This window comes from Danio rerio, chromosome 17 (assembly GCF_049306965.1).
Source record: "Danio rerio strain Tuebingen ecotype United States chromosome 17, GRCz12tu, whole genome shotgun sequence".
NCBI classification, from domain to species: domain Eukaryota; kingdom Metazoa; phylum Chordata; class Actinopteri; order Cypriniformes; family Danionidae; genus Danio; species Danio rerio.
This window is the reverse complement of record NC_133192.1, coordinates 26,755,727-26,780,628: the sequence shown is the minus strand read 5'-3', so window position 1 is coordinate 26,780,628 and position 24,902 is coordinate 26,755,727. Positions and strand designations below refer to the sequence as shown.

The 24,902-nt window shown below is 34.6% G+C and overlaps 2 protein-coding genes across 4 annotated transcripts in view; one reads left to right on the top strand and one right to left on the bottom strand.

Annotated features, from left to right (window-relative positions):
- The window catches only part of zgc:154055, a 63,500-nt gene that overhangs the window by 27,132 nt on the left and 11,466 nt on the right, over positions 1–24,902 (bottom strand). The gene's annotated exons all lie outside the window — the stretch shown is intronic.
- The window catches only part of lck (LCK proto-oncogene, Src family tyrosine kinase), a gene marked incomplete at its 5' end in the record, with an annotated part of 37,685 nt that continues 18,358 nt past the window's right edge, over positions 5,576–24,902 (top strand). Inside the window, 9 exon segments of one of the 2 annotated variants that reach the window (NM_001040328.1) lie at positions 5,610–5,639; positions 5,764–5,845; positions 9,691–9,794; positions 12,647–12,710; positions 12,785–12,875; positions 15,305–15,406; positions 15,805–15,908; positions 18,392–18,541; positions 18,693–18,845. In NM_001040328.1, the coding sequence (NP_001035418.1) occupies positions 9,696–9,794; positions 12,647–12,710; positions 12,785–12,875; positions 15,305–15,406; positions 15,805–15,908; positions 18,392–18,541; positions 18,693–18,845 (763 nt within the window). 2 annotated transcript variants of the gene reach the window in all.

The window sequence follows — 24,902 nt, the reverse complement described above, 5'->3', positions numbered from 1 at the left end:
AGCAGAATATGTATCTGGAGCATGATTTGCATAAGGGTTTTTCAAAATTCAAGGGCTTCAAATATACACTCACCGGCCACTTTATTAGGTACGCCTTACTTGTACCAGGTTGGACCCCTTTTTACCTTCAGAACTGCCTTAATCCTTTGTGGCAAAGACAGTTACTGAAAATATTCCTCAGAGATTTTGGTCCATATTGTCTTGATAGCATCATGCAGTTAATGCAGATTTGTCGGCTGTACATCCATAATGTGAATCTCCCGTTCAACCACATCCCAAAGGTGCTCTATTGGATTGAGTCCTGGTTGTGGAGGCCATTTGGGTACAGTGAACTCATTGTCATGTTAAAGAAACCAGTCTAAGATGATTTACGCTTTTTAGACATGACGTGTTATCCTGCTGGAAGTAGCCATCTGAAGATGGACACACTGGTCATAAAAGGATGGACAAGGTTAGTAATAATACTCAGGGAGTGTGGCGTTGACACAATGCTCAATAGACAATAATGGGGCCAAAGTGTGCCAAGAAAATGTCCCCTACACCATTACACCACCACCACCAGCCTGAACCGTTGATACAAGGCAGGATGGATTCATGCATTCATGTTGTTGACACCATGTTCTGACACTACCATCTGAATGTCCCAGTAGAAATCGAGACTCCCCAGACCAGGCAACATTTTTCTTTTCTTCTATTGTCTAATTTTGTTGAGCCTATGTGAACTGTAGCCTCAGTTTCCTGTTCTTAGCTGGCAGGAGTGGCACCTGGTGGTCTTCTGCTGCTGTAGCCCATATGCCTCAAGGTTCGATGTGTTGTGCATTCAGAGATGATTTTCTGCATACCTCGAGTGAAACGAGTGCTTATTTGAGTTACTGTTGCCTTTCTATCAGCTTGAACCAGTCATTCTCCTCTGACCTCTAGTATCAACAAGGCATTTGTGCCCACAGAACTGCAGCTCATTGGATATTTTCTCTTTTTCTGGTCATTCTCAGTAAACCCTAGAGATTACTGTGCATGAAAATTCCAGTTGATCAGCAGTTTTTGAAATACTCAGACCATCCCGTCTAGCACCAACAACCATGCCACATTCAAAGTCACCTTTCTTCCCCATTCTGATGCTGGGTTTGAACTGCAGTTATTAAGTTAAAGGCATAATATGTGCAATATGAGAGTATCCAAAAAAAAAACAATTGACCAGTGACTTATGTACTTAAATGATCCCAAATGTTTTAAAGAATTTTCCAATTTAAAGAAATTAGTTATTTTATTACTTACTGTGTCCTTAACATTCACTTTTTAAAAGATCAAGAAGTGTAAGCTTATTATCATTTAGCTTAATTATCATTAACCTTATTTATTATTATTATTATTATTATTATTATTATTATTATTATTATTATTATTATTATTATTATTTATGGGTTTTGTGACCCAGAATTAACTCTAGTTTTAAGAAGATTATAATATTGGCTGGATTTGTGTTTATTAGTCAGGTAAACATTAGCTTTTCTCAATGTTGAGAGGATTTTAAAAACACAATTCAACTAAAATTTAAAGTGTATAAGCACTAAAGTATTTTTTGTTGTTTTTTTACCCTAACAAAGCCTAAGCGAGGACATTTGTTCAACTTTGATATTTTGAAATTCCAACATTACATTAATTGTAGCGTGTTTACAGAGTTTTTTCAACTTCATTTTTTTTTCTTGATGCATCAAGTCTGTTTAATGTTAGTATAAGTTGAAGTTGACAATTTGGTCTCACTTTAAATAAAGTGGTCATATCTGCTACACTAAAAAAAAAAAAAAAAATTATATATATATATATATATATATATATATATATATATATATATATATATATATATATATATATATATATATATGAACAATAAGTCATGACGACATATATTTTAGTTCATTGTAAGTTATTAAACTAAGATAATCATATTCTAACTTAATTTCATAAGTTATGCAAGCAGTTTTAAGTCAGTTAAACTTAATTGAAGTTAAATGGACTCATAAGGGTAATTTAATACAGCATAAAAATTTAAGGTAACCAGGATTTTTTTTACAGTGTAGGTAAGAAATACATACAATGTACTTAATGTGCTCATATTGTATTGCGCAACAGTTCTAGTGCTATTGAAGTGGTATATGGGTGAGGTTAGGAACAGGTCAGGTGGTATGAGTAGGTGTAATTGTACAATTATAATCCAATAATTATAAGAGTGTAATTATAATTTTAATCACATAAATGAATTAAATCTGATTACATATAGATATTTTTTTAAATAAATGGATGATGTGAAAACTTGTGTACAAAAGTGCATTGCACATAAGTGTACTGCGTAAGATGATAGTATTACGGCCACTTAATATAAAGAGGATTTATTAGATTTAACTTCATTTAAAACAGTAACTACTCTTTTTACAAGGCTATGAATAGTATTATTCTTATTTGAAAATGTTATGGCGTGTTATCTATATAGTTCATAAATTAAAACAAATAATTAATTTACGCAAATGTTTGCAAATTAATGGTAAATCTATAGAAATGTTTAAATGTTTAAATATGTAAATTTAATCTAATTATTAATATACTGTACTTTACTTGTTTTACATGCATTCGAATTTAAAGTGTGTCACAGCCAGGCCAGGTTCTCCCCACTCACAATCACATGACTCACCCTATTCACTGTCATCGCAATCAGCAAGATCCCCGTCACTCGAATACTAATCAACAGCGCACATGCACGTCATATCCTGCTCATCCCTCCAGCCCATAAATACCTGCGTGCTTCCTCACTCAGTGTCTGGCCTCGTCGCATTCGAGAAGGACGAACTCTCACAGTCAGTCTATTCCTATTCGAGAAACTTATCTTGTCTGCTCCAGTGAATCTTTAGTTTCTGTTCTTTACTGGTTGTGTGTGTCCCATCATCATCAGTGTTCCTCGTCATCCATCAGTCTCCAGTTCATTCCATCGCTGGTTTACTGCTCATCCTCAGCAAGATAAAAGACTTATATTCCTGTTTGCCATATACCACTATTCTGTAATAAACTGTTACAGTTACTCACTCTGTTCTGGTCTCAGTCTCCCTTCTGTGACAGTACATCGAGTATGATAACATTTTAATATTCAATAACATATTTAAAAATACTATTTAAATACTATGTTAAATGTTGTTTGAAAGCAGCTTTGCAGCAACACTTGCAACATTTGTGGAGTTTGCATGTTCTCCGTCTGTTCACGTGGGTGCTCTGGTTTCCCCCACAGTCCAAAGACATGCGGTAAAGGCGAATTGGGCTTACTAAAAATTGACCAAGTGTGTGAAATCAAAAGACTATAGGTGTTTCAGAGTACTGGGTTGTGGCTGGAAGGGCATCCGCTGGGTAAAAACATTTGCCAAAATAGCTGGTGGTTTATTCTGCTGACGCGACCCCTGATAAATAAGGGACTAAGCTGAAGGAAAATGAATGAATGAATGTTGCAAAAGAGGAGAAATAAACCTCTACATCAGAACTATGATTATTTGTTCGGTATCACTTTATTTTGATGGTCCCTTTCACACTTGTTGTTGAATTTAAGTAACATTGCATCTACATCCCAACTAATAATCATAAGGCTATAAGTAGACTGTTAGGTTGGGGCTAGGGTTAGTATGGGTTCACATGTATTTGCAAAGTTTCTTAGTCTTATAGTTAAATGTCAGTTGAAGGGGCAGCATCAGCAGATATTAAGCAGACAGTCTACTAATACTCAGTTGAGAAATAATTGGCATGTAGTTGCAATTCAACCTTTGGTCAACAAAATATGCAAAAGGGACCATCAAAATACCTTACCATTTGTTCTTCCAATAAAATCCATAAAACATTTTTAACTTTTCAAATTTTCTCCCAGCACCCCCTTGTGGCCCCTGAGGCTCCCGAGACACCCATTTTTGTTACAAGAATTCACAATCTCATCATCATCATCTGAGCATTTGTTCTCATATGAGATGAAATACCTGTAAACATGAACATGTCTGTTAATGCCACGCTCCACATCCTCTCTCCCTCAACCCCCCCTCTTCTCAACCACAAGACCCCAAAGAAAAAAAAAAAAGCAAGCCATTGCTGCATGTCTATCACAAAACCAAAAACAACCACCAGAATTTGGTACACTAAAAAACACAGCTTAAAAATTGTTAACTCAGTTTAAAATTGTAAGTTAGGTGGACAAATTTTTGAGCTCAGAGTTGAATTTACACATGAAAATGAAATTTGAGTTTAACTGCATGTTTGGAACTGTTTGTTCAATGAAAATGTAAAAAAAAAATATTTGAGGAGATTTTTTCACTTGAGCGTTAACCACTGAAAAAAAAAGTTTAGTTAACTTAAAATGTTTAAAGCAACTGGCTGCAAGAAATTTTGAATTTATCCAGCTTCAGTGGTTGAAGTTGTGCCAAATTATTTAAAAAAGTATCCTTGACTTAAACCAGCCCTTTCAGACAACTTAAAAAAATTATTTAGTACAACTTCAACCACTGAAGCTTAATAAACTCACAATTTCTTTGCAGCCGGTTGCATTAATATTCTAAGTTAACTCAACTTTTTATTTTTTACAGTGTACTGTGGTCAAAATGATCTTATTGTGTGGTCCATCTTGCAAGGATTGAGCAACAGAAGAATAATAGAGATTATATATTCACCTTACAACATCTCTCCCTTTTTTCACCAAACCACAGCGAAACACTCTTTTTCTGCTGCAATCAGCAGACTCACCACATGAAGAGGTGAAGTCCGAAGAGTGTTGGCTGACACAAACCAAAAATAAACTCAAATGACGGGCCCAAGTGTCTAAATTAAGACGAGCGTTCCTGCAGTCGAAAAGTGAAGAATGTACCTCATTTCCTTTGAATGTTTGGGCTGCGACTTCCTGCAACTGCATGCAGTATCTGCAGCCTGATGCCACAACAAAAGTGTGCGGTTTGCTCAGAGAGAGCGACAAGTAGACAGATAATGAAGAGAGGCATGAGATGTCTTCATTATATCCAAGTAGCTGCTTAAAAAACGTCAGTCTGTCTTAGAAATGATGCAGCTAGAGAGCTCTGCACTGACACAACAGTGACTTTGTCTGAAAAAAGCAGAACAATCAAATCTAACATGTAATAGCAATGCATGATACACATGAAAGCCTTCCTGTAGCTCTATTGGTAGAGCATGGCGTTAACAATACCAATGTTGTGAGGGTGATTTCAAAGGAAATCAAGAATTGATAAAAAGTGCATTCACAATACAACACAAGGATAAAAGCATCTGTAAGTGTAAATGAATATGCAAATGGAGTGTTTTGTAGTTCTTTTCAGCACAAGCACAAGCCAAAAACCCATGAGTGCCGTTAAAAATTTCCATTCTTTGACATCATGGCGCCACAAAACCAGGTGACAAGTGGAGTCCTGACCCAGAATCCTTCACCCCAGTGACAGCAGCTGCTCAGAGCGACGAGCACCTGCTGCAAAAAATGTTAAATATCAGCTCAAACACCTCAACGACAGGAAGCTCTATCATCAGCTTGCTCTGCACCGCTGTGGTGCAAGCGTGCGCGTGAGTGTGTGTGAGAGAGAGAGAGATGCCTTTGTAAATCAAGTGCTTCTTTTAAGGTGGGAAGTAAAACTGTGATGTGACGTACACATTTTTACAATTTGGCAGCACATGTCTTTGAAACACGCCGAAGAAGATCTCGATGGTTTGTCTGTAATTTGAGGTGTAATGTGTTCTTGGTAGAAAGATAACGGTTATGGGACATGGCAACGCCTGCTGAAGTGGCCCAGCATTGATATCCGTGTCTTCTGTCGACAAAAATACGGTACGTTTTGTTAACTAGGAGATAACTTTTCTTGCCTTCGTTTTGATGAGTGGATGATATCAGAACACTTAAAATGGATTCTCAGATGGTATATTTTGTAAAAAAAATACTAGTTGTGTGTGTTGAAACTTTATAAATGAAAGCCTGAGATAGTTAAAGATTAAATAAATCAATAAAAAAAAAATGAAATCTAAAGATGTTGAACTGTCTTAAACAGACATGATAATAATTACTAAAAATCGCTATGTGTATATAAAGCGATTTATTTTTAAATATATAAACATGTGTGAACATTATGCACAATTTTCCATATTGGTCGAATATTACTATCGTATATGTGATGTAAAAGTCAACCTGAGTGTGTTCGGCTTGAAATCATTTCAATTTGAATTTCTTCAATGTTCAAAGTAAAATTTTTGGAGCACTATTATGCTACTGTCTTCTTAACGATCAAAATGTGTTACATTTGTTTTATTAATTTGTTTAATTGTTTTGATTTGTTCAATGTTGTTCCGTTCAACTGTAAGATCAGTCAAGTAAATTTCACAATATTAAAAGTATGCCTTCATTCAGTACTATAACTGCTTTCAGATTGATATTGCGATTAAACACTAAATCAATAAAACAGAAAACGTTTTCTTCTTCAGTCACAGAAAAGTGCTGATAGATTAACACTGGTGGGATTTTTTTGATAAAGGGAATTTCTGAAGAAAAAACCCTATAGATAAAATTTTAATAGTAGCTGCCACTTTCCAAATTGATTTAATTGACTCACTTTATTTATAATCGAAATCATTCCATCACAATATGTTAATGTATTAATGAGTTATTACTTTTTACTCATATATTCTTTAGGGTAAGTTTAAAAAACGTTTAAAAAAGAACACTGAAAATATGGTTCGGTATATGAATACCAAGCACTGGCTTGGCTCTGACTGTTTGGTGTGAATCAGTCAAGTTGATCCCTCGTGTCTCAACCTCTTGGCCTCTGTTTGCTCGCCAGCATGATGTTGAGACAGTGCACAGCAATACATGAAAATCCTGTGATTCTGTCAGTGGGATTTCAGAGGCATTCGATCTGTTTGCCTTCATTTCAAAACTACAGAATTACATCCCCTGTAACAGGAGAAAACCGAGGCCTGAAGGAGCACGGAACCATCTGCCATCAATAATACACCCTATATGATATTATTTTTTTATTGTAAACTCTAAAAAAAAATGCACTGGAAATTAATTACATGATCTTTGTGTATTGATCAATCCAGAAAAAGAGTGTCAAATAAACTCTAATAATATCAACGAAAGTTGATTTGTTAAACCGCAGAGTTCGCACTTTAAAAAAGAACTGGCTTCCTTATTTTAAAAAGTTCAATCAAATTAACTTCAACACACATTAAATTCACTTAAAACATTAATTTAAATCTTGCATAACTTAAAAAATTAAGCTGCAATATTATTAGGTTATTTTATAAGTTCAACTGACAAAACATTTGTTGCCGTGAATTACATTTCTTTACGGTGCGATTTTCAACATCAAAAGTTGATGGAGCAGAGATCAAGATGCCAACATGCAATTCAAAAGTACAAATAAACACCAGTTTAATCACAAGCTACAATTTCTGTTAAAATACACATTCACATGATTTTTTACGGTGTGGAAGACAAAACAAGCACTCGATTATTTACAGTAAGTGATGAAAAAGATCAGCCCATGTCATGCAAACATTAACTGTGCTGCATATTTCATCGGAACCAAAAGCATCTGACCTTGTCGTGCATCTCCAGAGATGAATTTGCACTGTTACCGATAGGGTCAGGAGGTCAGTGGAAAGTCTTGTCTCTGTTTGGAGATCCTGCTTTGATTCAGGCTGTTCTCCCAAACAGTCCCAGAGGCACACAGTGTTCTTGCTGACCCAGGGGTTCAGCTTTTCCTGACCCGACAACAGTTTCTCACGAGTCCAAACCCCACTGAGACATACACATTGACTTAGCACATTAGCTCCGATTATGTGTCTGCTTATGGCCAATTTAAACGCTTGGACTTGTGTGTTTTCATGTGTGTGCTGTACACATTAGCATTACACTGGATCTTGACACACACTAAAAAAATATGTGGATTGTTTTTTGAACGTTCCATGTTCGTAACACAAAATACAATATTAACAAGAATAAAACACACACACACACACACGTGTTTAGTGTAACCCTAATCTTTTCATTCATTCAAATAACACTCTGAAACTCAGCGTGTGAGTTGGAAACAATTTGTCTAGAACTCATGAAGAGGATTAACCTCCTTTAACAGATCTGGACCTGAACTGTTTTTCCTACCCGGCGGTTTTTCTTATTAAACGTTAAATATAAAATAAATATTTGTGGTTCTTTTTTTATTCTCAAAAAACAGAAAATATATGCTTCGTTAATTCCCTCTTTGTAACAGTATGATAAATCCTACACAAATAAATGAATGCAGCTACTGGAATGAAAACCAAAAGAGAATATTAGAATAAATAGTGGTCACAAAGACCTAGATTAGGGGTTTTCAGTTGTTTACACGCTACAACATTCCTAAATATGATCGTTTTTGTTTAGTGAGAGAGACACCATCGAATAATAAATAGGTCTAAAATAATAATTGGACATTTACAGCATGATAAATCTTACAGAAACAACTGAATGCAGATACTAGAATAATAGAGAGAATAATACAATAAATAGTGGTCACAAAGACCTATATTAGGGGTTTTCAATTGTTTACACGCTACAAAATATGATCATTTTTGTTCAGTGACAGAGACACCATCCTATTATAAAAAGGGTGTAAAATAATAATTGGAAGGTCACAGTATGATAAAAATACACAAATAATTGTATCTATGTAGCTATTAGAATTAAAATCAAAAGAGAATACTACAATAAATGGTGGTCACAAAGACCTAGAGTAGGGGTTTTTAGTTGTTTACGTGCTACAATATTCCAAAATATTAACGTTTTTTTTTTTTTTTTTTTGATTAGCGAGAGAGACACTATCCTATTATAAAAAGGGTGTAAAATAATAATTGGAAGGTCACAGTATGATAAAAATACACAAATAATTGTATCTATGTAGCTATTAGAATTAAAATCAAAAGAGAATACTACAATAAATGGTGGTCACAAAGACCTAGAGTAGGGGTTTTTAGTTGTTTACGTGCTACAATATTCCAAAATATTAACGTTTTTTTTTTTTTTTTGATTAGCGAGAGAGACACTATCCTATTATAAAAAAGGGTGTAAAATAATAATCGGAAAGTTACAGCATGATAAATCTGACAGAAATAATTGAATGCAGCTACTGGAATGAAAATCAAAACAGAATATTACAACAAACAATGGTCACACAGACCTATATTAGGGGTTTCCAATTGTTTACATACTACACGATTCCTAAATATGTTGTTTTTTTTGTGAGAGAGACACCATCCTATAATAAATAGGTCTAAAATAATAATTGGAAAGGTTTTATGCATTTGTATTGTGTTTTATCATTCATTTTAAGCCAATTATAAGATTATAAGTCTTAATCTTAAGGATTATCTTAATGTTTATCTATCATATTGCATAATTTATTTATATTTATATAATTTATTTATTATTAATCAGCTTTTCAGTTGAATATATATTTTTACATGACTCTTTTTGGAAAAGCCTTGTGAAAAGTACTCAATAATATCAAAACATATTTATTTCTCATTAATTTAGGATTGTTTGGAAAGTGCTAGATCAGTTCCTCTTGAATTTATACACCGATTAATGTCTAACGCAGTCAGCATTCTTATAGTTGCACCATTTTCTCTCATGCTTAGTAAACATGGGGAACTGCGGCTCTTTTGATCCTGATGATGAATTCTCCTACCATCCAGATGAATGGTGTGACCAGTGTAACTGCCCCAAGCCTCCAGTCAGTCAGGTGTGTGTTTGAGCATCTGTGTTTGTGTGTGTACTGTGTTTAAATAATGGCTTCCACTTCCGGTTTAGAAAACTTCCACTCAACATGACTGAAAAATCATTCTAATTATAAAGCTCAACTAAATAATAAGACACTGTTTGAAAGAGCTATATATTTTCTATCATGCTGTTTTTTTTAAGTGAGAAAATAAGTATGTTTTTTACAAACCGCGCTAAAACATATAATTGTCTCCTTATTTTTCTTAGCATTTTAAAACATCAATTTTGATCATATACAGTACATTTATAAACAACAACCATATGTGTATATAAACCTATACAGAATTCACTTTCAGTGCAACCATAATACTGCTAATCTGCTGATACTCTTACACTTTTAATACTCTTGCTAATACTCTTAGACGTTAAAGATTTCTTTAGATGGTGTAAGGGGAATAATGTCACCTTATTCTATCCTGGTTTAGCAAATTATTAGAGCAACTTTAGGGCAAACTTAAGGCAAATCTGTGGCAGTGTACTCAAATAATTTACTCGAAGCAACATGAAGCTTAATCATAATTTACAACTTATAATACATATTTAAAATACAATTAAGGGAGTATCCAACACAAGTGTGCTAAACACATGACTAGTGCAAAGAAGTCGCTCACTTCACAGCAGTCAGTTCGAAGCATCGTGATAAAACATACCACACTAAGTGTTTTCCTTATTTTCTATAATTCACATATACATTAAAAAAAAAAAAACTCTTACGCTAACTTAGGCTAATTAAGGTAGCTAATGGTTAGCCAACTGTGCTAGGGATGTGACGATATAGGATTGAAGGACAATGACCATTGCACTCCTCAAAATTCCTGTAGGATCAACATTGTAAGGGGAAAGTTGCTTTTAAATGTAATCTATTAAAATCTTCAGTGACTTTTTATTTTTTATTAATTAACGTGTTCTTAACGTCTTTTTAAGGAAAGTAATGTGTTATGTTTTTTTTGTGTTTTTTTCCGTCTTGGCTGGGCTTAAAATTGTAATAGGTTACTTTTAGAAGTAACTTTACCCAACATAGAGGACCATCCATGGACACACTGTATAATTCACACATTGAGCTGAAGATGATCATCTTCCAACTTTTTAAAATGTGTTAGTTTTCTGTTTGTGAGGCAGTTGAGAAATGGCAGGCTGTAATGTGTGACAGTGATAGAAAAGTGTTTAAAGGAGAAGCAAGCAAAAGGAAGTGGTGGAGTCATTCTCTAAACTAAATGCATTACAAATGTCTGTGGTTTATAACACAAGGCAAAACACAATGATCTCTCACAAAGTGCTACACAAAGCGTTTTTTGAAAAAATATCAGATGAAACCGAAATGGAATGTGCGCTCGAAAAAAGTTGGGTGGTTTTAAGGCTAGTTTGGGTTAAATATAAACAAAAATGTAAAATTTTGGTAATTATTATTATATTTTTATCTAACCTAAATCTATTTTTTTCACAGCCCAGCATTCTTAAGAGTGTGTGTGATTGCAGGAAATCCCTCTGTCTGAAATGCTTGATGTTTAACATTGTTTAGTTTAGTTGAAAACCATTTATGATACTGTTAAATGACCTTAAGTTTGAGAAAGGAGTGAAGAAGAAAACCTTTGAAAAGTTTAGGTTGTCTCAAGCCAAACTTAGAATATGAACTCAAACATGTGGGTTACTATTTTAAATAAAAAAAATGTAAGGATTATCAATATTTTACAGAAAATTGGGTTGAAACATAACATAAATTTGAATGTGTGTTAAAGCAAACCGATAATCTCAGCCATCAGCTAAATGTGGAAGACCACTGACCTCACGCTAATGTGTTAAAACAGCACAACCTCAGTTTCTTAACACGATACTAAAAACAGATGCCGCATTGTTTCAGTGTATTCATTCATTCATTCATTCATTTTCTTTTCCGCTTAGTCCCTTTATTACTTTGGGGTCGCCACAGCAGAATGAACCGCCAATTTATCCAGCACAAGTTTTACGCAGTGGATGCCCTTCCAGCTGTAACCCATCACTGGGAAACACCCATACATTCTCATTTACACTCATAAACTACGGACAATTTTGCTTTTGCAATTCACCTATACACATGCGTTTGGACTTGTGGGGGAAACCAAAACACCCAGTGGAAACCTACGCAAACGTGGGGAGAACATGCAAACTCCACACAGAACTGACTCAGCCGAGGCTTGAACCAACAACCTTCTTGCTGTGAGGTGAGCGCTACCCACTGCGCCACCACGTCAATTTAAAAGTGTTTTAAGCATTTAATATTCTAAATACAATTTGGATGCACATTTCTGTTAAAGACAAGTAAAAAAAAAAACTAATTAAAAATTATTTTGTCAGTTCCTACCACTGAGCCATTTCTTTAGACAGGTCAACCCACTAAAGCTTACACAACTTAAAGGAAACGAGCCTTTGTGTTGGTAATCAATCGGGTACTGAAATATCTAGCTAAATTTAAAACACATTTCCTTGCGATTTGCTTTTATTAAAGTCATTTAGGAAATAAGGAGAACAACAGATGCTGTTTATGGCATAATCAGAGTGGTGGAATGTTTACTCTCACTTTGGTGGTGCTTTCATTATTGCTTGTGAAAGAAGAAAATGAGAAGAGCTCCACCCTGTTTAGGGAAGTGGCTTTGCGCTGTTTATGACATTATTGACATTGATTAAAGAAGCCATATATTGAGGTTTTGATTTCATAAAGAGAAATTGCTAGCCATAACCAAATACTCATAACTGCTACCCTCAGCTAAATGGTGTGTGCTTTACAGTCACCATATTTGTTTGGGGTTTTGACATCATTCCCTATGTTTTATCACACAGAATTTTGATCCTCTGATTCCATATCCATCTCAGTATACACCTCCACCATCATCTCCTCTTCCAGGTGAGCTGATTTCCCACGGATATGCTGTTAAATGAAGCTTGGCATATCAAACTCTTATCATATATGTTTTGCAGAGAACCTGGTGGTGGCCATATACAAATATGATCCAGCCCACAGTGACGACCTGGGGTTTGAGAAAGGGGAGAAGATGAAAATCCTAGACTGGTAAGTAAGATTGATGCTACATCAGGCTGACAGTAGACCTGCATACGCTGTAAAAATAGCTGGGTTCCACACAAGTACTTCATGTTGTCCCAACACAAATCGATTAAGTTAACTTAATCGTTTTAATAAATTTAAGTAGATTGAGCATTAAAAAAATTAAGATTTTCCCAAAAACACAAAATAAATATGTTTTTCAACTTATTTTAAATAAGTAAATTGAACAAGCAGCACAAATGTTTCTTTTTTTTTTTTTTTTGAGTGTATATAGTATTAACACCTGATTTAGTAGCTCTGCACAAGTAGATTTAAGAGTTCAGATGCAAAAACCTGCATCAACAAGTGCCGTGTGTCGGTCCAATAAATTCACTTTTATGGTGAATAATATATGATACTACATAATTTTAAAATGAAAACCTTACAAACGAAAAGCAACAGTATAAATTATAGGTTGTCTCAAGCCAAACTTAAAATATGAACAAACCCAAACACGTGGGTTTCGTTTTTAAAATAAAACTTTTAAGGTTTATCAAAAAATTCACTTTTATGGTTAATATTACATTTATTTCATTGCCTCATCGCTGAAATAACTGAACATAAACATAAAATGCTCAAAGAAAAATGCTCATTTTAGGAAAAAGTTTCAGACTTTGCATCAAAATACTTCACATGTAATAAGAATTATATTACAAAATCTGTCTTTTGGAGATTTATATCTGAAAGTAGCTCAAGTTAGCAGGTATGTGAATTGATCTTTGTAGATTACAATGACCAGAATTGTAACAATCTCACTATCAGGTAGCCTAAGTTTAAAAGTTATTTGACATTTATTATAAAATTTATTACAAATACAAACATACAAAAAAAACTATGGTTTAACAAAAACCTGCAGTAGTTATATTTATTACTCCTTTGATGTATTTAATACATTAATCTGATGTGTATATCCAGCCTGATCTCACGAGAAAACGTAAGTAACTTAACATTTTGCCAGTTTAGTGGCTAATTCACGAGTTCAGTCGTACGAAATTGTTTCATTTAAAAAAGGAGGCATGGCATCTAACCCCACCCCTAAACCCAACCGTCATTGGGGGATGAGCAAATCGTACTAAATTGTATGAATTAGATCGTACAAATGTATACGAATTTAGCCACTAAATCAAAAAGTTAAGAATTGCAGTGAGATTGTGTTGGTATATCCCACATTTCTACGAATACATCCTGTTAATGTTACTACACTAAACCTAGGACTGGGCAATATGGCAAAAATGCGATCTCGATAATTATTTTCCATGTTGAACAATAACAATATATATTTTGATATAAGTTGTTAATGCTTACAGATTTAAGAGTAAACCAACTATGAAGCCACAAAAATTAGAGGTTCCATTAAATGGCATAACATTTTCGGCTGATCAATTTTGGGTGGCCGAAAATTCTGTACATCTCTAATATCAACACACTTTTAGATTCCTACAAATTTCTGCTGTGTGATCAATATAAAGTAAAAAAGTCTAGAGCTTATTGTTATTGACATAAATTTTATCGTGATTAGATATAATATTGTTTATTGACCCAGCCCTACTAAAAACCACCAAAAATCAGTTTAAACTGATCCTAATGATGTACAATGAGTCAACTCAGAGTTGTAGAGAACAACAGAACTATTTTATCTGGCTTTAAACAACATTTGCATTGTAGAACTCAAATTCAAATGCTTTTTAGTGGATTTCAGATAAATGACTGCAGTAAATAGAATTTGCCAGCCTGATCTTACAAGGAAACTTAACTATTTTACATTTTGTTATGTAAATTGGCCACTAAATCAAAAGGTTACGAATTGCCATGAGATGTGTTGCATTTGCTGTATCTCTTGCATGTGACTGTGTGTTCTGAGATGTATCAAGCAACAGAATGTCATCACTTTCAGGAAATCAGTTGTGGCAGTGTAACTTCGAACAAAATGTAGCCAAGCTGGCAAGAAAAGGTCACAAAATACAAAAGAATTCATCACAACCTAGAGCCTTTTTATGAAGTTGTCAACTATATTTTTATCAAATTGGGCTTCTCTTGAATCGCATCAACAAATTCATTGGTTTCTGTTCATTTACAAAACTCTTATTGGGAATTTCAGTCAATAGTACCTGATCACTGACCTTGTTTTTAGTTTTTCCGTGATTTGTTTAAATGTTATTATCTGCATTTGTAAAATTGTTATTGTATTGTGTCCCTGCTGCTTCATGTCTGCTTTTTATGTTGCTCTTGGCCAGGTCGTCATTGGAAATGAGAACTAGTTCTTAATTGACTTACATGGTTCAATAAATAAAGGTTGAATTAAAAGTCACAACTTTAGGTAGAGATCTGTTTTAATGTTTTGTGTAGTTTTAAGAAGAGGCACTATCCTGAATTAAAATATAATATGTGTGTCTTAGTGATGATCCTGAATGGTACATGGCGGAGTCTCTGTTCACCGGCCAGAGGGGTTACATACCAAAGAACTTTGTAGCAAAACTGAACAGCATGGAGACAGAACCGTAAGTAATGCAATGCTCACTCGCATACAGTCACATACACCCAAACAAATACACACAATTAAATGTATTTATGCAGATGAAATCATCAGAATGACGTCTGGGAAATACCACCCACTTCAGTGGCTAAAATGTTTCACTTAGGATACCCCTTACCCACTTATGAAGACAGATGATCAAGAAGTCAGTAAAGAAAAAAAAATACTCCCACAAAACACACACGTTTCTGAGCATCGCTATGTTTAACCACTGCAGTAGCTGCTGACACCACATTTCTGCGTTAAGTTCCAGTCTGTGAATGTTTCTCTTCCAATCGTGGGAGGAGTGAAAAGCACCAAGTCTGAATTTCTGTAACTCAAATGAAGTGAAAACTCTAATAAAATGACATCGTTGTGTTGCAGGTGGTTCTATAAAAATCTCTCCAGGAATGACGCCATGAGGCAGTTACTGGCTCCTGGCAACACACAGGGCTCGTTTCTCATCAGAGAGAGCGAGACGCAGCCAGGTAGCCTTGCACTTTTCCCCACAACAACAACAAACTAAAAATGTACAGTATTATAAGGGCACATCTGACAGTGCTATCACATTATGGCTTTGATATCTTTCTAGATTTAAATATGAAAGTTAAACTAAATGTAAAAAATTTATGTAATTTTTATAAATAAACAACAGTAAGACATATTATTAATGATATAAATAATGCATTTCTGCTTTTTCAATTCTATACCCAGCTCATCTCAGCTATAATTAATGCATTAGCATTGTTATGTAATTTTGCATATTAGTTATTATTAATATCTTAATAAATATATTAGGTCACACTTTATTTTGATGGTTCGTTGAATTTAAGCTACATTGCATCTACATGCCAGCTATATCTCATTAGATTATAAGTAGACTGTTAGGTTGGGGTTAGTTGACATGTACTTGCAAAGTTTCTTATAGTCAGTTAAAGTGCTACCATATATTATTATATTAATTAACAACAAATAATTTGCTTAGGTTACTTTTATTTTGTTTGATGTTTGAACTGTATGGTAATGAATCCAATTAAAAATAAATGTGATTTTTGGGTATGCTTGGATTTTATGCTTTGTTTTTTAGCATTTTAAGTAAGATTAGAAAGACATTAATACATTTAAGTACAAGTTATTCATACAAGAAGGGAATAAGCCAAATGTACTGGCCCATATCCACTGACTGGTAGGGTACAGTATGGTACGAGTTGGTACGGGTCACCTTCATCAGGCTTATGTTTCCACTACCCTTTTGGTGGGTGTCGTGTATGACAGAAAGTTTCAGTCTACTTTATTCTCGCTCAAGGAAATCTCACACAAAGTAAAGCTGTTCAGGTCATTCACATAAGTGAGTGAGAGAATATATTTATTACTTTGAAAGACTAATATTATGCTAGTTAGTAAGAAACAAAGAAGTACTGAACTCCCTCAAATGTAGTCCTGAGCTTGCTTCTCGGAACGTATGTCACAATATTACAAACGTAAATAATTAACACCCATTCCTTGTCCAAGAAATGCTGTTTTACAGATCTAATATACAGATACACATGCGACTGTTAATAATAGACATAAGCAACATTACCTGAACTCGTGTTTTTGGTGCGCCTATGAACTATAACCCTTATCTGGAAAGAGGGCGGAGAGCAGCAACTTTTTTTGCACGTAAAGAGACAACAACACAAAAGCAGCACATTTTTGCTTCCACATTAAAAAGGGTGAATTCAGCATTGAATAATGAATGATTTGTATTAAAGAAGACCTATTATGCAAAAATCATGGTAATAACGTGTACACAGTTTAAACAGTTGTGACAACAGTGTTTGAATATAGCCAGCATGGTAAAATGGTAAAAATCACACTTAATAAAAAACAGAAACAATCTGATTGACATGTTACCTTTGTACATGTCATAAGAGAGTGAAAGCCCCACCCATAAGTGATGATCTCTCCTTCATTAGCATAAACAGCCCTGAGTGAGAAGCAACCATCTGCCATTAAGAGTTCGTAACCCTTCTGTCGTGTTCACCTCACACCTCTTACTTTAGTGTTCCCGGTCAAAATTGACCAGTCTGTTTGGACTGCACTTAAATTAGCATAAAAACCACCAAATTTTTATTTAACATTCTTTATCCGTGAACAACGTCTCAAAGTTGTGTTTAACATGAATTTATAGAATTAGACATAAAACAACTGCAGTGACAATACAAATAACCACTGAAAGGGTATTACAAAATGAACATGTAATGTAATGGAGGTAATCACAAAGGCATGGATCCACACATAGTCGTGGGAAGGAGATGCTTGCCTTCAAAAGACATTGTTCAGTCTGAAATGTGTGAGTGAGTGAGAGAGTTAGGGTGGTGTGTATGGGGATGTTTTCTGTCTGATGATTAAATATGTAGTCTGGATACCCATTCATTTCCCAAGTCGGTCACTTTTGACCAGGAACAGCACAGGTGTAACAAGGTTGATTAAAACTCTTAAAATTCAACAAAAGAGGTGATCATCACTTTATATGAACAATTATATGTTTAAGTGCATAGTGTGGAGAATATCATAGGATCTTGAGGCAATCAGATGTAAAACAGAATATTTATGAGTGTTTTAAATTGTAAATCGGTTAGATTTGACCCGAACACAACAGGAAGGGTAATCTGCTGTTATGGCTCCACCCTTGAAAAGAGCGTAATCTCATTTGAATTTAAAGCAACAGTCACCAAAATGTCACAATTTGGATAAAGGCCTAAATAGGGCAGTTTTAAAGAGTCATAAAATATTGAAAAAAGCATAATATGAGCCATTAAAACATATTTTAGTCATCCTGAAGTAACATTGGGCTTAGCCACCAGTAACCCCAAAACCATAACCAGTTTCTGAAATTCAAACTAGAAACTGTCATTCTTTTAAAGGTGGAGGTGTGAGTTTATGTGCTCTTGACTCCAAATGATGATCCTGTTTTCTGGTGCTTTAGGTAGTTTCTCCATCTCTGTGAGAGACCTGGACCCAATGCAGGGGGACATCATCAAGCACTACAGGATCCGCAACATGGACGCAGGTGGATTCTACATCACCAACAAGATCTCCTTCAACTCCCTATCAGAGCTTGTCAAACATTATTCACGTATGTTCAAGAGTTCATTTGTGCCTTACATGTATTTGCTGTCAGGTTATTTTGCTTTTAGACTTTAGTGAAAATTTCAGAATTTATTCATTATTTATTAATTGTAGTGTGGTAGAAAAGTGTCATTGTCTGTTTATCTTTCTCTGTGTAGGAGAAGCTGATGGACTGTGCACTCGGCTGGTGAAACCGTGTCAGACCAGAGCGCCCCAAAAACCCTGGTGGCAGGATGAGTGGGAAGTGCCTCGCGAGTCTCTCAAACTAGAGCGCAGACTGGGGCAGGGGCAGTTTGGAGAAGTATGGATGGGTAAGTACTAAGCAGTGTTTTCTCAATCGTTCTGTAGATGTAAAGGTACGGCACTTAAAATCAGCTAGAAGTTGTTTAAGCTATAGATCCTGCCAGACCTGTATATTTGTTGACCAAAGCGACGCCTCCTCCAAAACACATGTATGCACACAGGCATAGTAGTAAGTAATGCATAGTAATGTTAGACCCGAGACCAGAAGTGACAAAATGAGAAAGAAATTACCTCATGTCTCATTAAGCAATCAGAATACATTACAACAGGCATATTACACTAGCAACACGTGTGCTTGTCCACCAAAGCATTATACCCCAAGGCACATGCATTTTTTCTGTTGATTTCAATGAGTGCTGAATTTTTTCAGAACACCAGCAGTGTGACAAGGCGCTGTTTTCCCGCAATTTCAACATTTTTAAACAAGCAGTTGGAGAAAATTTTACTTTAAGGTAAATGCAGCACTGCAGAACAGCTCTCAAGTATTCAGCTGAGCTGCTTTTCAGATGCTTTGGTGGTCACACGCACCCTGTTAGTCTGCATAGTCAGGGTCGGACTTAGTGATTTTGGGGCCCTAAGCAATTCCATATATGAGACCCTAGCATTGAAACTCAAAACACTCTCCTTCTTTATAAATATTTGTTTTCTTTCTAGATACAGATTTTTTTGTAAATAAACTGCATGCTAAATATTTATTTTAAGTGGAACCTTTTTAACTTAAAATTAATTACAATATATTCACAAACTATACAGTTAATTAGCCACACTTGTAATTAAATGTCAATATTTGCATGTGCAGTGTGAAAGGAATGTTGCACTATTTAAGGGGCCCCCTGGTTTAGAAAAAAATATCATATCAGATTTTTACAACATATTATAGAAAAATTATAAAATAGCTTTAGGATGATTAATATAGGCTTCTTGGCATTGGTCAGGGTCCCCTATTTTCCTAGGGGCCCTTAGCGGTTGCTTACCTCGCTTATTATATAAGTCCGCTCCTGTGCATAGTAAGAACACGTTGATAACATGACTTTTGTGCTCAGAAATATGCAAATCCACATTTTGATAGGCAGGTAGATGGCCTTTTTATAATGTTTGGCCTGAAAATTTACATTGAATGAAATTGTTTTGGTCCTATGCCTTCCACTGATGATATATTGCAGAGCCCTTATGTCAGAATATATATTTTGGTTAATAGTGAATGACTCAAAGAAGCTAGAAATAAAAAAAAATATTAAAAACTGACTGGCCCACATTTAAACAATGGTCCGGCCCTTCTGGCATTTGCCAAAATTGCCAGATGGCCAACCCAGACCACACCTATTAGAGATGATCTCTCCCTCATTAGCATAAACAGCCATCTGCCATTACAGCTTTTAATCTGCTGCTATAGTGTAGATACTAAGCCTTTGTAGCTCCACCCCCTTGCACAATCTCATTTGAATTTAAAGCAACAGTTAACAAAATGGCACAATTTGAATCAAAGTGTAAAAGGGGCAGTTTCAAAGAGTTATTGTGTATTATTTGTGAGATATTTTGGGCTGAAACTTCACATACACACTCTAGTGACATCAGAGACTTCTTTTACATATTGCAAAAAGGGGCAAAATAGGTCCTCTTTAAGATATTTTAGCTGAAACACACTTGTGATGAGCGAAAAGCATAATGTGAACCATTAAAAGAAGTCATACTGAGGCACCCCTAGGCCCTGGCTACCAGTAACCCCAGAACCATAACCACTGTTTACTAAATCAAAACTAAATGGAAATTGTTATTCTTATAAAGATGAATGTGTGAGTGTGTGTGCTCTTGAGAATGGTGATCCTGTTGTCCTGGTGCCTCAGGTAGTTGCTAATGAATTCTTTCTAGACAATAGACATAAATTATAATTTTCCATAAATACTTATGGACAGACTTTGTCCATTTATTTTAGTTTTAAGTTTCTATTGCTAATTATTCTATGACCAAGGTGCACAATAAGAAAATGCTGTTTTTCCCAGCTCTGTACAAACTCAAGGTATATTAAAAAGCAAACACTTAGAAGGGCGTAGCTGGTAATTGCTAGAACTAAGACAAAAAAGTACAAAGATAAGCTGGAGGTTTACATAACATGACTTTATAAAAAGAAAAAAAAGCGCACACACAGTGCGCACCAAACAACAGGATAGAGACTCCAGAAAAATGGGTTTTAGTCCAATGCTAAACAAACTCTAGTTCATAATGAATGCATCGTTCAGTCAGACAACACCAAAAGCAACAACATGAATAAAAAAATGTCATAAGATGCATCAATAAGAAAGACATCATTTTTTCTCGATAGTTGCGATGTATGTGCCTTCATTTAAGCTCTTCACAAGTTCTTAGGTGATAATAAAATAACCATCACATACATGCACATACAACTAACACAATTATATACCCAGCACAATTTGTGAAAAATGTTCTTCACTGACATTGATGCTTCCATTGAAAAACTTTAATAAAAAATTAAACTCAATTCATCTTTGTTTCTTTAGTGCTTTAACAATGTAGATTGTGTCAAGAAGTTTAACATCAAAGTTCTATTAAATTAAAATTGTGTCAGTCCAGTTTTTAGAGTTGAAGTTCAGTCTAGGTCAGTTCAGTGTAATGTAAATGTCACAACTCAAAGCCAAAACACCCATCTATGTCACACAGAGCTCTATACAGTGGAAAAAATGCTTTAGTTTTAAAAAATGTCCTTCACACATAAAAAAAAACACAAAACACAAATCAGTTCTTTGTGAAGCCCCAAATCATTTTCTTTCTATAACATGAAAAAAGAAAACTCTTGAACAATTATTTTAGTCCACACAGCCTTGTTTTTGATGTGTGGTAAGTTTAGTAAGAAAGACTTTTTTAAACAAAGACAAACAAAACAAATGCATTACAGCATCCAGGTGTCGCACCTGTCCAGGTCTGCCTGTGCTTGTCTGGAAACGTTTTGCAAGCAAACATTAAGAATTGGACTATCATGAATGGTTATAGATAAACAGGCATCTCCAGGCTTGTGTGGTGTGTATATTCTGCTTTTACCAGAATACAAATGAGTGTCGCCGACCACCTGGCATGTCGGAACGGTAAATACAGTAAGCTTGTTGGAACATTTGACTGATTGAGCCCTCAAAATGAGCAGATTTAGCAATTTTGTGGTGCTCATCCTGTAATCTAAGGGACTCATACACACAAACCTGTAAGATCAGGCTCTTTCTTACAGATAAAACAGAATACAAATATCTCAAGCATAGATTATAATGGTACTAGTCATCCAAACTCACTCTAGATCACTTTTATAAATATTAATAGGCACGGCAAGTTTATTTATATAGCACGTTAAAAAACACAGTGGCAATTCAAAGTGCTTCACACTAACAGAAATAAAAGAGACAAGTTTAAAAACATAAAAACTAATAATATAAAAAGATTAAAATGCATTGAACTGATTATAAGAGAATGAAAAAGAAAGGGAAGGCAAAACAGTAGGATCTGTCAGACATAGCACAGTGCTCCTTTAGTAAAGGCACAGCTAAACAGATGTGTTTTCAGTCTTGATTTACATGTGCCCAATGTTGGTGCACATCTTATCATTTCTGGAAGCTTATTCCAGCAGCGGAGGTCCTAGGACATTTAGTGATTTATAATAACACTTTAAAATCTATTCTGAATGTGACTGGGAGTCAGTGTAAAGACCTGAAAACAGGAGGGATTTGCTCAGATTTTCTGGTTTTGGTCAGAATCCTGGCAGCAGCGTTCTGGATGAGCTACAACTGTCTGACTGTGTTTTTGGGAAGGCCAGTGAGGATTCCATTAAAGTAATCCACCCTGCTGCTGATAAAAGCATGAACAAGTCTCTCTCTAAGTCTTTAATGGAAATAAAGCATCTAATTCTTGCATTGTTTTTGAAATGACAGTATGCTAATATAGTATAATTACACTGCATAGTTCAGAACACTTTTGAATCAAACGCAACATTCAAATGCAAAGACAGACTATTTAGTTTAGTATTTCTTTTTAATAAAATACTTGTTTCCTAAACCTTTTTTTGAAAACAGAAGATTGTAATAATATGTAATACTTAATAAACATGACTCTTTTTGTGATGTATGGATATATGCAGTGAAAAATGTATTGTCTAAACAGTTTGTGAGGTAAAAATATTAGTCTTTATTTTATGCAAGCATTTTAACTTAAATCACAGTGTAGTTATTTAGTATTGTATTTTAAATGGGAATATTATGTGTTATGTTTTTGTTTAGTTACCAAACTTTATACTTAGTTTTGTGATTAGAGAAACATCATTCATTATATATGGCCTACATTTCTGATTTTTATGATCTTATTCAGAGAAGATATTTCTCTATTAACTATGTCCAGTTTTCAAGCATATTCAAACAACAGCAGTGATATTACACTTGTGTTGTGCTGACTCTAAAATTAGACTCATAAAGTTCACTTCAAACCTTTAAGTTTAAACCACTTCCTGTCCCTTATTGCTGTAGCAACGCACTTGTTTCTCTCACACCGGTAAAACTCCATAACCGTGCGAGCCCGCATCATAGCTTCATTTTGTTGAGCAGTGAATAGCTTTCCTCATTCAAATGAAAGAAGCATTACATGTAATGAAATGTTCCATTCATTAAAGTTCAGTGATTCTCATTGCTGATAACATCACACAAATCAGGCCCAAAGAAGCACTGAGCAAACACCCTTATAGCAAATCGTTCTCACAATGAGAAGTAGCATGTTTTTTTCCCATGGTTTCTTATTTGTTATAGAGAGTTTATAAGTTTCAGAAGTCTGCTATCATTCACGCACCCACATAATTCTTCTGTGGAATACTAAAGAACAAGAAATCAAAATTAACAGCTTAGATTTTAAGAATAGAATAAAATAGAATAAAATATTTTTAATTACAGTTGAACCATAGAATCTTATTATAGTGTTGCCTAAAACTTTGTGGCTATTTCAAATAGTAGTTTGTTTGTACAATAAATTTAAAGGTGTCATAGAATGCACACCAAATGTTTAAATAAATCTCTCATATGCGAAAACTTTGCAAAAAAAAAAAAGTTAATTTACAAATCTAAGTATTGGCGCTGAAAATAAAATTATTTGACCTTATTTGGAAGGTTCATGAATATTAATGAGCTCTGTCATATCATTTTATTAGCTCATGTTAGTCACTGACATTCACACATTGTGATGAACTCTAAAATACACATGCAAAATAATATTTCAGAGTGTCAAAAATATTTAAACAAACTGATTAGATGCCTTATGAAATGACAATCGTTTGAAATAAAGTGTTGGAGAAAGTCATGCTACCTTGAAGCGAGTGAGCTCTGTAAGCAACCTAGTTTGCTCCAACCTAGTTGTGTTGTGGATGAAATGTAGTCTAAATTATAATAACACCCGATAAAACTTTGGTTTTGAGACTTACTGCTGTCCTCCAGAAAAATCACTAAGAACTGAATGATAAGATCCAATGAATAAACATGCAAAGTGTCTGTTGCTACATTAAAAAAGTACACAGAAACGTTCAAAACATAGACTTAATACTATATAGAATTAAACTAAATAAACATACTAAACAGACTTCATGCTATTCAAGGATGCACTGAATAAATTTATAATCTGTCTTTGCTGAATTTAGTGTTCTGACAAGCTATGCTGAGATGAGATTAACCGTAAGTTACTTGTTGCATTACCTGAAAGCTGAGAGCTGCTGACTGCCTGTTCTGTTTTCAAAACTAGAGACTCAAATACATAGCAAATTTAATATCCTGTTTTAAACTTAGAAGGAAACATTTTGAATATTGTTGTAATCTCACTTTAAAACATTGTGGCCAATCAGTGTTTAGCCTGTGATATGATCTGATTCACATGTTTTTGTGATATTTTGTTTAATGATTTATTTGAGAATGAGGAAACAATGGTGTTTGGGGCTCACAGTATATCATTTCCACATACTAAACTCTTTTTATTCAAATATGCCTAGGTATCTTAACTTAAACAAAATTAATTGGGCTATATATAGAATTCCAAAC